The 15,160-nt window shown below is 40.3% G+C and overlaps 1 protein-coding gene across 2 annotated transcripts; it reads right to left on the bottom strand.

Moving 5' to 3' along the window:
- Positions 1 to 413: 413 nt before the first annotated feature.
- Positions 414 to 12,722, bottom strand: AQP11 (aquaporin 11). 2 transcript variants are annotated; one of them, XM_052812163.1, is made up of 4 exons: positions 12,272 to 12,722; positions 11,537 to 12,190; positions 6,074 to 6,190; positions 414 to 1,835 (listed from the first exon to the last, which is right to left on the bottom strand). In XM_052812163.1, exons 2-4 carry the CDS (start codon positions 12,129 to 12,131, stop codon positions 1,783 to 1,785), a joined length of 765 nt encoding a protein of 254 aa, XP_052668123.1. In that variant the 5' UTR covers positions 12,132 to 12,190; positions 12,272 to 12,722; the 3' UTR covers positions 414 to 1,782. The 2 variants fall into 2 exon arrangements, with proteins under 2 accessions (XP_052668123.1, XP_052668121.1); XM_052812161.1 differs by having other exon boundaries at positions 12,303 to 12,722.
- Positions 12,723 to 15,160: the final 2,438 nt, after the last annotated feature.

Below are 15,160 nucleotides of genomic sequence, written 5' to 3'. Positions count from 1 at the left end.
TCCCAAAACATCTGTTTTAGAAGCAGTACGTGGTGTAAAAGTACATGTTTTTCAGATGTCTTCTGTATAGGGTTTCTGCTCTGGCAGCCCTCCGCAGCTGCGTTATAAATCAGCGGATAAATGTAAAGCCAGCTGAAGGATGACATCTTACCAGGCTCACAGCGTGGTGGTGTGTAGTCCTTGCCATGAAGAGTTTTACCACAGATAAGTTTCCTTTAGTAGGCCTACTCACACTAGTATCAAAGAGCTGCTGAATGATAACCCAGCAGTTCTAGTTCTCTTCAGTGTATTAGCAGGCTACTTTTTTTTTTTTTTTTATTTTAATGACTGAATATAGGGTCATGGATAAGACTCTTTTCTATGAAAAGCATGTTCAAAGAGTTGATTTCATTTTGCAATATAACCCTGGAAAATCAAAATGAGAAAAGATTTTATTGCAATAAGTAAGAAATTACATGAAAACATTTACTTCCCAAACTCTTGCAAAAAAGATAGCTGACAACAGTAGCTGTTCAAGACTTGGTTCATAATTTTACTGTGGAAAAAACCCCTGTCTGATTCCCTCCCTTTCTCTTAGAATATGGTCTGCAAGGTGACTTGGGTAATGAGCTGAGGGGCTGACTACTGAGATCTTTGTAGAACTTGTTAACCATCTCTCCTTTCAAACCTAGTAATTATAAAGTGAAAAACTGATTTTAGTCTTCAATTTGAAAAATATATATTTTGGCATATATAAAAATTATGATGAATCCAGAAGAAGAAACCTCATGCTAGAAACGGAACTTCAGAGGATGGTACCTATCGGTGGTGTTCTCCTCAGCTGAGGCTATAAAGGGCATGTTTGTGCCAGTTTGTGTATGTAGCTTTCCTGTGGTTTTAGCTCTTTTATTTATTCTCCTATATTGCAAATTCCTTTATTTCAAGAAAAATAGCTGGTAAGAGTTACATAAAATCAAGGAAAAATAAGTTCCACATGATTCATCCCTATACACTGTGTCTCTCTTACTAGGTGAAGAGGCAGCAGTAATCTCTGATAAAGCGGGAGGGGGTGGTTTGGTTTGCCAAAAATGCCCTTTTATGTGTGTGCCCACAGAATTTGATGGTACTTTATTACCTCTCTTTCCAACCAAGATAAACACTCAGACAGACTATAGTGGGACAGGATGGGTCAGAGCCTTCTGGTAAGGAAGCGAGGGGTTACTTACCTGCGCTCGAGTATTATTAGAACAATGGTGGTCCTATAGACTTAATTTTGGTGTAGGGTACCTCTACAATAGAGCTGTGGAGACTCTTCTAGGGAGTAGTGTAGCCTTTCTTCCTCTCAGAGGTACGTATATTGCAAGTAGGAATATGGTGAGGTCAATATAAGAATAAAATCTTCAGCTCCTTTTTTGCAGGTGCCTTCTATGGGAAGAAATCCAATAAAATCAAACCTTGAAAGGACTGGGTATTTCTTTAAAATTAGTTTTGCATGCTGTTGTAATAAAGGTCAGCAAATGGCACTTATGGCTAAAGTGAAAAAGTTTCAATGTTTTAACAGTCCTTCACATTCATATGGGTTAACTGAAAATGTTGGCAGATATTCTCAAAATCCCACTATGCTATTACAAAATAAGTATTTGAATACAAAGTTGTAAGTCACATATTTCAAACATGAAATCTGAAAATATAACAGAAAGGTGGTGGGGCAGTCGATGTCAACAGCCTTCTGAAAGCTTCATGTCTGCAGATGTTGAAAGTATTTTTTTAATGTAGTACTGCTAGATTTCAAAATTTGATGTCTCAGGATATCCGAGGAAGGATTTCATCCCATATGAAAGCCACAAGTATTGTACCTGAATAGAGAAATTAGAGAAAGGACCTTTATTTAAATGTATTTGAGAAAGACACAGTGCTGGTATTGAAAATACACATTATATTCAAGTATTTGAGTGTCTAGCATGCAATACAGCAGCGATTGCAGAAAAATCAAATTTTCTGTTGGAAGGGTTAGAGGCAGTCAGTGCTTTTTGCAAACAGTCTTTTTCACAAAGAAAACTTCAACAGACCATGCAAGTGATCCTTATGAGTTGATAATCTTGTTTTTTCTTTCGATATTTCATGTTTTAATTCTGATCTGTATAAGCCATTCCCTAAATAAGCAGAATTTTGTTCTCCTGAAGTCCAAAGTCTGAACAGCTCTGCTATTTACCTTCCCAGTCTTCCTCTGGACCCTGAACTCTTGTGAGGACTACAACCCAAGTGGCCACATTCACCACCCGTTTTTCTGTTTGTAAGCAGGTCAAGTACAAGATTACCACTCACTGGCCCTTTCGTATTTGAATTAGACTTGATTAGTGACAGTTTTCTAAGAACTTCCTGGATTGCATTCACTCACTGTGTAAGAGTTTTGCTCTGTCAGATGATGTCTGCATAGTTGGAAAGCCCTAGGAGGACCAGGGTCTGGGACTAGACGACTTCTGCTAGTTGTTTGTTGAAACCCTCCTTTGCTACCAAATCCCTGAGATGCCGATCACTTCACTGCACATGGACTTGCAATTCTTGTTTCTTTGCTAAGCTCCATGCTTAAGTGTACTGAACTTGATGGAAACCTCTGAATACCCTCTCCTCTGAGCAGAAAGGTGAAAGTTTCACCTGTAGCCTTCCTTCTCCCTTGCTTACCTCCTCCATTTAGATCTACTGCGAAGTGACTTTTGTGGCACTTACTTTCTATCCTGATGGTGAAAAATCTTTTTCTTCTAAGGAATAGTATTAGTCTTTCTGGTAAAACTAATCTAAAGAAGTGGGCATTCATTCTGGTTTTATAGTGTTAGAAAACTGGCAGGATGCTAAGCTGGCACCTGTCCAGGAAAGAGCATTTCATTTTATTGCCCTCATGTCCAGTATCTTGTCACCAACTCTTCCATTCATAGCTGCCCTTGCATTGGTACTGAAAGAGAAGCATTAGCTCAGTCCCCATTTTTACTAATGGTATAATCCTGCCTGGACAACTAACACGAATTCCTTTGGCAGTAAAACAGAAACTATCTTTGTTCTACTGGTACTTACTGCTTCTATGTTCACAGTCCAGAATTTAGGCCTGCTAAGTCATAAACACTTGCTGACATCTGTATTTACTACAGGAATTAGCTGTTTTAGTGCTACTGGAGAATCACCTTTACCAAAACATCAGTGAAGCCATTTTGAAAAATGAATTCTTAACTACAGTTCCAGGATTATATTCATGAAAGACCATAAACCTCCAGTAGATTTGTTTATCCTAAAAGAAAACTTCCACTTCCTCTTGTGAACGTGATAATCCTTCTCTTGTTCTAAGTGTCCTTTCTAAGCAAATTGGTTTAAAGTTGGCGGTTAAGAAGTCGCTTACGGCTAGATCAGGGTATCCATTATATACTGAATGGTGTCAGTCTCCTTGTCCTCATGGGTATTTGCTATGCCCATAAATGAGATCATATTGCACTTTGCACAGGCAATTTGAAGTTTCATGGTATGCTAGTCCCTGGTTCAGCAAATCACAAAAACCCCTAGACTCCTAAAAGAATTCCTCAAAATAATAGCAAAGTAATTTAACCATCTAAGATGCTGATGCTGGGAAAAGTGAGATATCAAGTTAGCATATCACTATGACTCTGCCAGTTTCTAGGAAGTATGAAACAGTATTTCTGCTGACACATGGATTCTGAAAGTAATTTTTACAACTAAATTTAAAATACCCCTTCCCTCATCATCTACTTTTATGATTCTGCTTAAATATTCTTTTCACAACAATTTTATTGTCATCGTAACAGGTCATTTTCCTACATGCCTCATCATTTGGTGCAATTTTGGAAGAAAAAAAATGTATTCCTATTATTTTCTTATTTTCAAAAAATGTCAGAAAAATTTCTTTTCGTGTTAGATTTGTAGATGTGCACTCCTGTATTCATCATTCAGTTTTCAAATACAACTATCTATCTCCTCTATGCTTCCACCTCCGACACCTTACATTTGCTTACAACTCTTGGTTTTTAAGATAAGGTCTACATGTATCCATGAAGCTCCCTTGTTTTGTAATGAGATATCTATATTACCAATAGGCTACTCAGCCCTTCAGGTGACCCACAGACCTGAGATCTGTAGCTAAATGTTTGGCTACAGTAGTGACATTACAAAAAGTGACATGTCCTGAGTATTCGCATCCTTACAACTGCTTGGTCTGGAGTTCCTTTCCCTCATAAATTAGGAGACTGCATTCAATACAGTCTGTATGTATTTTCTGTATGTTAACTAACAATAAAGTGCTGTTTACAAATTTTCACAGAAATAAAACATTACTCCCTAACCGCATTCTAAATTCCTCAAGTCATGGTTCCATTTGTGTTAACATCTGTTAATTTTCTTACTCAAGACGAAATCACCTGAAGGCTTTCTGCAAAGCAGTTCTGCAGGATGCATCTTGCTAAGTAGAACATGGTGGTTTTTTTCTGAAACATGATCTGCCTCCTGTTTAGATCCCTTGTCAAAATATTAAAGCCCAAGTACTTACAACCCAGGCAATCTCAAAATGGGTATCAGGCTGAAATCTGTTAATATACCAGAAAGGTAAATGTGAAATCTAAGGAATATCATATGTTCTGCTAGGACCCAGCTTTGCTGAAAACATTTCATTAGCTACTAACTGGAGCAGCGCATGGGGTTTTATCAAGCTTATTCTATTGTTCATTCATCCTGTTTGGATGTCTAATTTAACAAAATTATATTAAAGTGAATTTTAGTTTGACTAAAAATTCTGTCTCCATTTTTGACTGACTGAGAGTCACTGTAAGTAGAACATGCACAGACATGGACTCAAAGAAAAAGAAATCATTTGTAATAACTGGAGCCCTTTGAGATGTTTCCTCAGTGTTTTTCACAGCCCACCTTCTTTCCAATACCACTGTAGTACCTTGTAATAGGATTAACAGATGTGAAAGGACTCGAGATTAGCTGACTGCTTCTTTATATACCCTCTAAGCAGAAGGCTCAAGATTTGTAGGGACTAACTGTAAACAATCAACAGCATGAAGTATTACGTGGAGCGTTTTCATCTGCACACAACTAGAAGTTAAAAATCAATAGCTTCCAAATTAAAACTGTAATTTAAGTTAGAAAAATTCCAGTTACTAATAGTCCCTATTCTTAAACTAAGAACAGATTGTTTCTAACAGTGATTGGGGCAAAAATGTAGAATGGGAACTGCAAAGTTTAGACACTATGGAGATAAAAAAAGATCTGATATTATAATAGTAATAATTGAGAAAGCGTATTTTAAGCATTTGTCCTAATACCTGTGGGTTTTGTTTTTTTTTTTAATTAATCATCCCCATGTTCTTGTACTGTCACAAAGCAAGACAGAAACTGCATACTGACTACTATGTTTCTCTTTTGAACTTAATCAGGCTAATATTTACTTTCAGGTAGCCTCCTGTCTTTTTTAATATTCTCCTAGAATCTACAAGTGCGCCTTTGGTCAGTGTAAGAATATGCAGCATACCTCAAACAGGCTGGATTTTAATACCAAGGCATAAAGTCCCAAACAACAGGCAGCTTCGAAAGGATCACGCTCCGGAGTAAACAGCTGTTGGTTTATAACTAACCAGTTAACCCTAACCTAAACACTAACCTTTTTCCATTTAGAATTGTGCTGTTGTGGTTTTTTGGTAGGTACATTATATCTTGGTCGGTCAAAGTATCCCAAAAGTACTTAGACTTTGAACGTGACATCTAAACTAAAAAATTATATAACCTAATATGGTTGTTTCCTGATCTAAACAGTAGATATTTTGTGAATAAAACTGTTGTTTAAAACTCAGTATTAGATTCACAAAACAGTGTTACAGGTGTTCTACATAGAGCTTTAAATGAGTTTAAAATATGTAGCTTACATTTGCAACACAAAACCATGATTCTGAATGACTTTTACACGTACGTTATAATTGACCACTTTCTGGATTTTATTTAAAACAGAACACAAGCAGGCTATCAAATAAAGAATAGCCATTTTTTGAAGCATGTACTAAATAACACTTAAATACATAAAGTATTAAGAACTTACCTAAGGATGGTGCTATCCAATATACTAGTGAGTAACTAAAAAATTTGTCATAGAAACAATTTGCATGTAATGAAAAAGCCAATGCTGGGTTAAATATTGCTCCTGTGAGATTTCCACCTGCAATAAAATGTAAACAATATAGAATCAAACCACCTTTCTTTATTTTAAATTAATATTGAAACGCACATACACAATAGTACAAGAAATGTACACACCCTGCAATAAAATGAATTAGCAGAAAGCATTTGAACAGATAAACTCTTCTGAAGTTATTTACCCGATGATATGGTTAACAGTTTAACTGTTTTCTAAAATGCTTTAAAATATCTGAGGTGTAGGCTATAACTTCTTTTATCCCTTTCTAGCAAATATTCTTTGAAGAGAAGGGTTTGGCTAATGCTGAATGTTTCTATTGATAAGACTACAAGCTGTTTTACTAATAGTCTGTATCCCGCTTTTAGAAGAGACAGAAATTACACAAATATTAGCAAACAAATACTAAGCTTTCATAACATCCCCATGTCGCATGTAACACATGCAAGACAATGGAAAAACTGTCAAGCGCTGTTCTTCCTAAACTGAGCTCTATACTTTCTTACTAGAACAGTAATATTATCATATCAATGTATAGAACACTAAGATTATCATATGGTAATAACTTGGGGAAAAGCCTTCACAATTATTCTGTATGTTATTTGAAGAAAACAAAATCAAACCCCACTCCACTCTCTTGAAAAAGGAAGCTTAAAGAAGCCAAGCATCTTTCCTTGCCTCTGACTTCAGATGTAAATGAAGTTGCCTAAACATTCTCTAAATAACTAGACCCAAACATATTACATTGTGGGGACCTAACTGTAATTGCACTGCAGATGAACCTGGACGTTAAGTGTTTTTAATTCTGACATATGTTGTTCCTCTCACTGCAATCCTGCAGAAAAAGCATTATGTGGTAAAATTATCTATTTCTGTACTATAACCACCCCCTGTTTTATCTATTAGTCTATTGCCATAAAATATAATTGTGTCTGTTTCATTTCTTAAAGCTTATTCTTGATTTTCTCAAATAAGCCAGCATGAGCTTTGAAATTATCCTTTCTACAAATACGATGCTGCTGTAATCCTCATTTGTTATGAGCACCCAATCATTTACTGAAAGTTTTAGTAACGTCTTTGTCATTCTCCTCTTCTGTATTTCTCTTTCTGTGTTCTCCTTATTATTTCTTTTACAGTTCGGGAACGTTTTAATCTTTGTTGACCTACTCAGTTTACTCTGGTTTTACACTTGTTCTCAAGAGCAACTCAGATTTGCTGTGCAGTCTGTTATTCTAGACATTGACACATTAACAACTTTCACTGTTGCCAAGAAGGCCATCTACAATAATTTACTTTGCTTTAATCTATTTATTTATGAATTCACTGCTTCTGCTTTTATATCCACAAACATACATTTAAGAGTAGAATTTCACTCTCAGGATGCAGTTGCTGCTTCTGAACATTAGACAGTTTTAACTGCTGTTATTTCTTCAATATTCATTGCTAATAACTACTGGAATATCAACCATAGGCCAGGGCAACTAGTATAATCTTATTTAAAAATATTTATTAAACATCTCAGTCTGTGTACCAGAAAAGAGAAATGATTTTATGGCAAAAGAAGAGTAACATCTTTGATGGTGTATACATAAAAACTTAAACAGGTGAAGTAATGTGTGCTCCACACAATATGTGAGAAAGTAATTTTAACTTTTGAAATACTAAAGGCAAAACCAAAATTAGGAAGAAACTCAGAATTAAAAATATATATGTCATTTTTACCTTGATATGTTAGGCTCAGAAACATCTAACCAATTTCATACAATTCTGACTTCATTGTAATATTGCCTGTAAATGAAAAAGCCCTCAAAAGGTGTATTTTTTTTCTTCCCCCAATTAAACATTTTCCCAAAGGAAATATCAAAAAATATACTGTACCAACATGTATATGGTCTGCATCCTTAGCTTCTGAATCATTCCCTTAATATGCAAAGACATAATGTTCTTACTTAGTAGAAGAAACAGAATGAATGCAGTATTGGAGCTTTTGTGTACAGTATGTACTACTATAAAAATTTGGTCTGTGTAAAACAATGTAAAAAAAAAACCCCAAATATTTTTAACTAGAAGAAGTAGAAGAAACACTAAAGGAACATCTTGTAATTTTGAAAATACTGTATAATCTGATGTTATTTGTTGGAGTAAGTTGCATGGCATACCTAAGTACCTTTCATGGGGTACACAAAACAGTGACCTAGCTACATTTATTTTTTCCAACAACTTCACTTAGTCAACCATATAAATACAATTTAATGTTTTTGAGCCCTATATGTGTATCAATACATTTAGATGGGTGTAAGCCATGGGGATATGGCTATCCTTCAAAATTTTACCCAAACCAAATTGGAGTAAGAGATACTCCTTCTTACAGTCCCTTTTTAGACAGCAATCATTCCTCTTATAGGATACTGCTTTCAAACTCATAGTAGAACATAATTCATGGAATGACATATGATATACTACGTAGGAGATGTATTTTCTAACATTTCTGATTAATTCATAACTGTAATATAAACACGGGTCCTGAAGGCACAATTGATTTGTTTTTTAAAATCAGTGTGTAAAAAGAAATCATTAGCATGAATTTTATTTTGTAAATTTAATGCACCTTTCTGAGTTCCTAGCTAGAACACTGTATCTGTCAAAGTTTGAAAAATCATTATTTATACAATATTCTAAACCTTTTGCTATTTTTGTAGGAAAAAGGAAGAATGTTACCAGTTTGCCTAAATTAGCATTGCTTTGCCTAAACTTGTGCCGGTTGCCTAGCCCTTTGGTGCTGGGTGAGCAAGAAAGATCCGTTCCTCTTGAAGAAGCGCTCAAGTTCCTTATAAACAGTTAACGAGGAGGTGCAGAAGATCTCCTGAGAATGATCCATCCCAGCTAAGTTAAGTATCTGCCTGTCTTCAAAGCCTGTAGACGAGAGCTTCGCCTGCTGGAGGCCACTATCCATAATTTGGAAGTCACTCTTCCTACTGCGTGTACGAAGCACGGTTTCTCAAACTGGAAGTGGAACAGACATGGCTAGGGCTACACCACAAAACCCACAGGATATACTGTGGGTCGTGTATATGCACCAGACACGTGTCGTGGCTGCCTACCACCAGGCCCTTTGCTATTGCCTCAGCTACTTGGCATGCTGTCAGGAGGCTGTGCTGAGTGGCTGTGGGAAGGGGGTCCCGATCAGCAGCCCTCAAAATGGAGGGAGCAGGAGAATGGAGGATATCCTGGGGAATGTTTGTGTGTAGATGTGGGCAAAGAGAAAGAGGCAGCAAGAAAGGTTTGAGAACTCAAGATGTCCTACATGTACATACCTAACCTTCCACTGAAAAAGAGATCTGTTACAGTGCAAGCCTGTGACTTTATCACAGAAAGAAATTAACAGCAGCACCCTGTTCCCACAGTCGTATAATAGCTCAGTGATGGAAATCTTGGGTTTTATGCCCTCCTCTACCTCAAGAGGCCTCAATCCACATGTTAGTAAATGCCAGGCTCATGACTACTGCAGGGAGAGAGGACTGCACTTTTCGCCTTTCCTTTTGAAACTGAGTGTACAGCAAAGAGTGCAAACCTTAGGAAGCTTGGAGCAGAGTGAACAAGAAAGAACGAGATTTTCCACTAAGTAGGGAATAAAAGTAGGTTCAGGATCTGCTCCCCAGAATGCATATATATTTTTACAGTAGACCTGATTCTAGATTAAAGGAAATGGAAAGAAAAATGCCCAGGTAGCACAGGGTGTTCTGCATGCGATACAAACAAACAGTGCATATGAAAGAGGCCTGGGTGCAGTAGGTCTGATGTTTCCTAGAAGTACATGCAGATCGATTGCACTGGATAGTCATAACACGTCCAAGATTGTCACAAGGAAAGGGACCTGGTACACAGCCTTCTGCTAGAAAAATATATGAGGCCAGCCTCGCCAATGACACTGGGTATGAATTCTTTGTATGAACTAGCAAAGAGAAAGGCAATGTGACATGTATTATTTTATATGACTATTTGCTAAGCAGGAAAGGAATGTTAAGAATCAGGAATCCAGCTTTCTATGCTTGTAGAAGAGCTAGGATAATCTTTGGCTACACTTTTACTGAGCAATTCAGAAATATATTTAATGTGCTAGAATGCATTGACACCTTGCCTCTGCCTTCAAAAATTAATTTTAGAAAGTAGTTCAAATTGCTAAGTTAATTCTCAAAATTCTCCATGGACTTCTTTTAATCTTTCAGGTGTTACCTAATTTTTTCATTAATACATCTGAGAATTTGACTGTACTTTATTCTACTATGTGCTATTATGTTAGATAGCATAATACAGTTAAACCTTTTGGACAAGATGTCAGTGACATCCCAGATGTTTGCAGATAAGGGAGTGATCTCGCCCTCTCATAAATGGATTTGATAATCTCCTAGATGACCTTCTCTGTGGTGGGGGCTGTAGCACAAGCAAGGAGTTCCGTAACCATCTCTCTCTCACCTCCTTGTACCCTAAACTACAGAAACTCCTTCCCGGTACAAGCCACTCCCTGCAGGGCAGGGCTCAAGTGACAAGTGACATACTCTGGCACTTCACTGGTGACAACAGGGAGCATCGACAGTCAGCAGAAAGAAGTTCAGACTGAATCCCCTCACCTCTTCCTCCCTGCTGGTCCAGAGAGGCTGCGCAGGTGACAGTGTCCCAGTTCTGGGAAGCATGAGGTGACAATCGGGCAGAGGCAAGGACATGGCCACACAGGGCATTACAGAGACATGAGACCCTTTTAAATGCCATGATACAACAGGCACCTAATTTTTTCTTTTTTTTACACTTGGTTTCATGAGTTACTATTTTATCATTTCTGCATGCATTCTACAAATAACCATTCCTGCTTCTGACTTAAGGCAGTTAAATAAACTGCACTGATATGAATTATGCATTGCCTGAATGCAGAACTTCCACATTACTGGTCTGTACCCTGACGTTGCACAATCAGCATTTTTTTACTGATGCAGACAGCGGCGCGCTCTCGCAATGCCACTTAGAGCACATGATATGAAATTTCTCACGCTATATAAAATCAGATTACAAAATGGTCCTTCACTGAGATATCTTAACAGTGTTCTGTGAAACTCTTAATGATATTTACTTGTAGATTTGACATCATTTTAAATTTGTAATTAATTTCATTCTTAACCCCACACTTGTCTGGAATCTAACCAGGCAAACTTTACATAAACTCCAAATGAACTCTGCGTATGTAGGACCAAAGACTTTCCTTGATATGTTTTTTTGCAATCTATGAAAAATAACTTTGCAACTTAACACTTTTAAGAAAATAAAAAACCCCTTCCGTTACAACTTTATTGCAGAAACAGAGAAAAAAAAAAGACTAACCTGCATACACGAGCATGGTGATGAGAAGAGCAATCAAATGGACTTTGTATTTGGGGTTAACACCTTCCACTCGCAGGACGCTCAGCTGGAAAACGACAGAAAAGAGCAGTTCTATGCAGAACGCCTGCGTCTCTGTAGTCTGCATGGGGCTGCTGCAGCCCTGCGAGAGTGCTCCAAAATGTGGCTCTGCCATCTCCAGGCTCCAGATGAAGTGCATGAACACTCTGGCAAGCACTGCAGCCACGAACTGAGCGGTGATTTTGAGTCCACCCATCTTGACCGATATCCCACCACCCCACATTGGCTGTAAGGTGCCACAGGGATTGCATGTGCTGCCGGTCAGAGTCAAGCCATGCAGGACGGTGAAACCGTAGGTGAGAGTGAGGGCGGTATGCGGCTTCGGCTCCACATTGCCAAGCAGGCAGAGCTCGTTAGTGCAGGCGCAAATCTGGAAGGTGCTAAACATCTCCAAAAGGAAAGTGCAAAGGCGCTGGTGGGTGCGCAGCCGGCGGCGGGTCAATCTCCTGCACAGCCCCACCGCTACCATGATGCCGGCCATCAGCAGGAGCGAGGTCCCGACCCCACCGCCAGCCATGGCGAAAGTTTCACAGGCCGAAGGACTCGAAGGAGTTCACCCTGGTCCAGCCCCGGCACCTACGGGGAGAAAGAAAGTGGGAGAGGGAGGGAAAATGACCACCCTTTCCCTTCGAGGTAGGAGCCAGCTTCTGTCCCCACCTGCTTGCAGCCTGCAAGATGTCTGACTCACCCTCCGCTTGACAGGGAGCAAAGGGCAGGGGCGCCCGGCTTGACAGGGGTGAGGAGGGCAGGGGGATCCCTCTCCCCTCCACTCCCCGCCGGGAAGGGGTTAGGAGAAGGAAAGTCTCTCCCTGCGGTGGAAAAGAGGCACGGGGGTGGGGGAAGAAGGGGGCTCTGCTTTCCCTCAGCCCCTCCGCGGTGGGGCGGACGGAGCTCCCCTCAGCCCGCGGCGGAGGCCGGGGGAGGGGGACACACACACCCAGCCCCCACTCCCGCCCACGAGGGAACAGCAGGCGAAGCCAATTATCTCGGTCGGGTTGGTAGCGGGGCCTCTCCGCAGGCAGGCGAAAGCAGTTAAAGAATAAAGCTCCGGCCCCGCGGTGGGGTGAGGCGAGACGGCGTCGCCGCCGCCTCCTTCTCCTCCTTCTTCTTCTTCAGTCAAGCGCTGCGCGCCGCCGGCAGTGCGCGCGCGACAGAGGGCTGCGGGGCCGCGCATGCGCGCGGCGCCCGGCTCCCCGGGCGAGGGGGCGGCGGGAGCGCGGAGCGGGGGGGGCGCGAGGCGCCGCTGGTGCCTTCCCGCGCGCGGGCTGCGGCCGTTGGCGCTGAGGTGAGGCGAAGTGAAGTGAGGGGCGGTGAGGTGAGGCGAAGTGAAGTGAGGAGAAGAGAGGAGCGGTCCGGCCCCAGCCTGCCAGCCGGAGTGCCGGGAGGCAAAACCGAGGAGGTGCTGGCGGCTGCCGCTGGCTTCAGCCTGGCTGAAGGCTTTTAGAGCGGTTTCCCTTGTTCTTGGGAACCTCGCTGTGCAAGAGGCAGGTGTGTGGGTTAATTAAATCTCTTCCTCCTACGCGCTTGCTGGGAGAAAGGTGTTTGGGAGAGCGCCAGCAGGAGGCATGTGGCGGTTCTTGGGCTTCTCCAGTGGAAGTAACGCTAAAAATAGGCGCCGTCCTCATGCTGCTGAAGGTGGTAACTTGGCTTTTATAGCGGGCCCCAAATGGCCTCAAGGCGGCCCTGAAAAATAGGCAGGGCCTCCTTTAGAATAATTTTTTGCGCCTAGTAACTGAGAAGGGTGAGTCCAGTGTGAGGTAATTGGCGTAAATGCTTCCCGTCCTATTAGGCTGCGGCTGAGTTTTTCTTCAGTCCCTAACTGCAGTGCTATTTTGCAGTTACAAGTTCGGAACAGGTTGTACCTCTCGCCACGAGTGTTTTTCTGGCGGGGAGAGAGAAATAAATGCATGGGCTCTGAGCACACGAATGTTTGTGCCATGTGCCCTTTGATGTACCGCTTTAGTTTTCACACTGTGGTAGGAATAAATGTGTTTTGCAGCGCTTTTTCCTGCTTTTCATCCTCTCCATCACCGACTGGTGCCGCATTTTTAGGAGTGCCAAAATCCTGATTTTTATGAACGCTAAAACTGAAGCGCTGCTGGCAGCAGTTACCACTGTGCTGCAGTTAAATGCACCTGCAAGGAGCGACAAATGCTGAGTATTTCTAGAATCCAGTATTTTTGCCACAAGGTGGCATCAAAGACGACAGTTTGTCAGACCTGGCAAGAATGACTTTTGCCCGGTCAAGGTCTGCACGGTGTATTTCTTGAAAGGAGGCAATACACAAATATATTGCTTCCAAGCAACAAAAGGAAACCCTTACTTTTAGTTGAAGCTCAGCCTACCATAAAGATTAAAGTTGCAAAACACAGAATCGTTTCCCTAGAAGGGAGTGACGGGACAAGCTCTTTCTCATTTCCAGAAAGGTAGGACCATTGAGACATCTGGTCTTAAGACGTTTGGGGATAAAAAGAGTATTTGGAAGGCTCATCTTCCGAAAGGATCATTTGGCTATGAGAAATAGGGATTTTTTTTTTTTAACAGAAGGGGAAAAAACCCAGCAATTGAACAGTGATAATGTAAAGGGAGGAAAGGTGAAAATGGCAGAGTGGTTAATATTTGGCTTTTTTTGTTTGTATGAGATTAGATGTCAAGAAATGCGAGTGAGGCAAGGCAGGAGACATGACTGTGTTAAGTCATTACATAAGTCCTGAAGGACCTTCATGAAAACCCTGAACTGAAGCAATTGCTTTTCTCAGCCATGATGTTCTGTAACTAATGTGGAAGAAAAAACAGTTCTATCCTTTATGTATTTAAGATTTTGGATGAACTCAAGGAATGTCCTGTTAGAAGTAAGGATCAGAATAAGAAAGCTGGCTTTTAATACCTATATAGGCTCCTTTTTTTTTTTTCCTCTGACCACAGCTTTATGCACTCTGTTTTGAATTAATTGGTGACAATGTACGCAATTATGGATGTGGTCAGCACTAACTTGGAAAAATTATCCTTCATTTTTCTTTTCTGCAAGCGGTATTGTAGTTTTTATTAAATACTTGTATTAAAGTGACATCTAGAGACTGAAGTCTATTTGTCTAGGAGCTCTCTTGCTAAAAGTGAATGTCAGTTCTGAAGAGCTTATTTTCCAAAGAGATAAAGCAGGAAATTGCTGGTAATAGCTTTACGTTTTATTTGGGAATAATTTGGAAATTTAGTTTTGTGTTACTTCATTTACTTACATAGCTAAGCACAGCCATGTGTGGTGTTCCTATTCTTCCCGGTTGCCAGAAAACAAATAAAGTGGATGTGTCATTTAACAGCATGGTCTCAAGGTGGATTACTGAAGTGTGGTTTGGAATTGATTGCCTTTTTTTTTTTTTTTTTTAAGTATGCCAATGACACGAATAAGGGATCAAACAAACCACAGTTATCTGTACGACCAGCTCCAAATATTTTACCTTCCTGGTGTACATATAACTGTATTTTTTGACCACCAGAGGGTAGTGTCATTCCAAACAATTGTTTTTGGTGTGATCCTATAGCGGCTTT

This window comes from Harpia harpyja, chromosome 17 (genome assembly GCF_026419915.1).
Source record: "Harpia harpyja isolate bHarHar1 chromosome 17, bHarHar1 primary haplotype, whole genome shotgun sequence".
NCBI classification, from domain to species: Eukaryota; Metazoa; Chordata; class Aves; order Accipitriformes; family Accipitridae; genus Harpia; species Harpia harpyja.
Note: the sequence above shows the minus strand (reverse complement) of the source record. Positions and strands in the feature narration are given on the sequence as shown.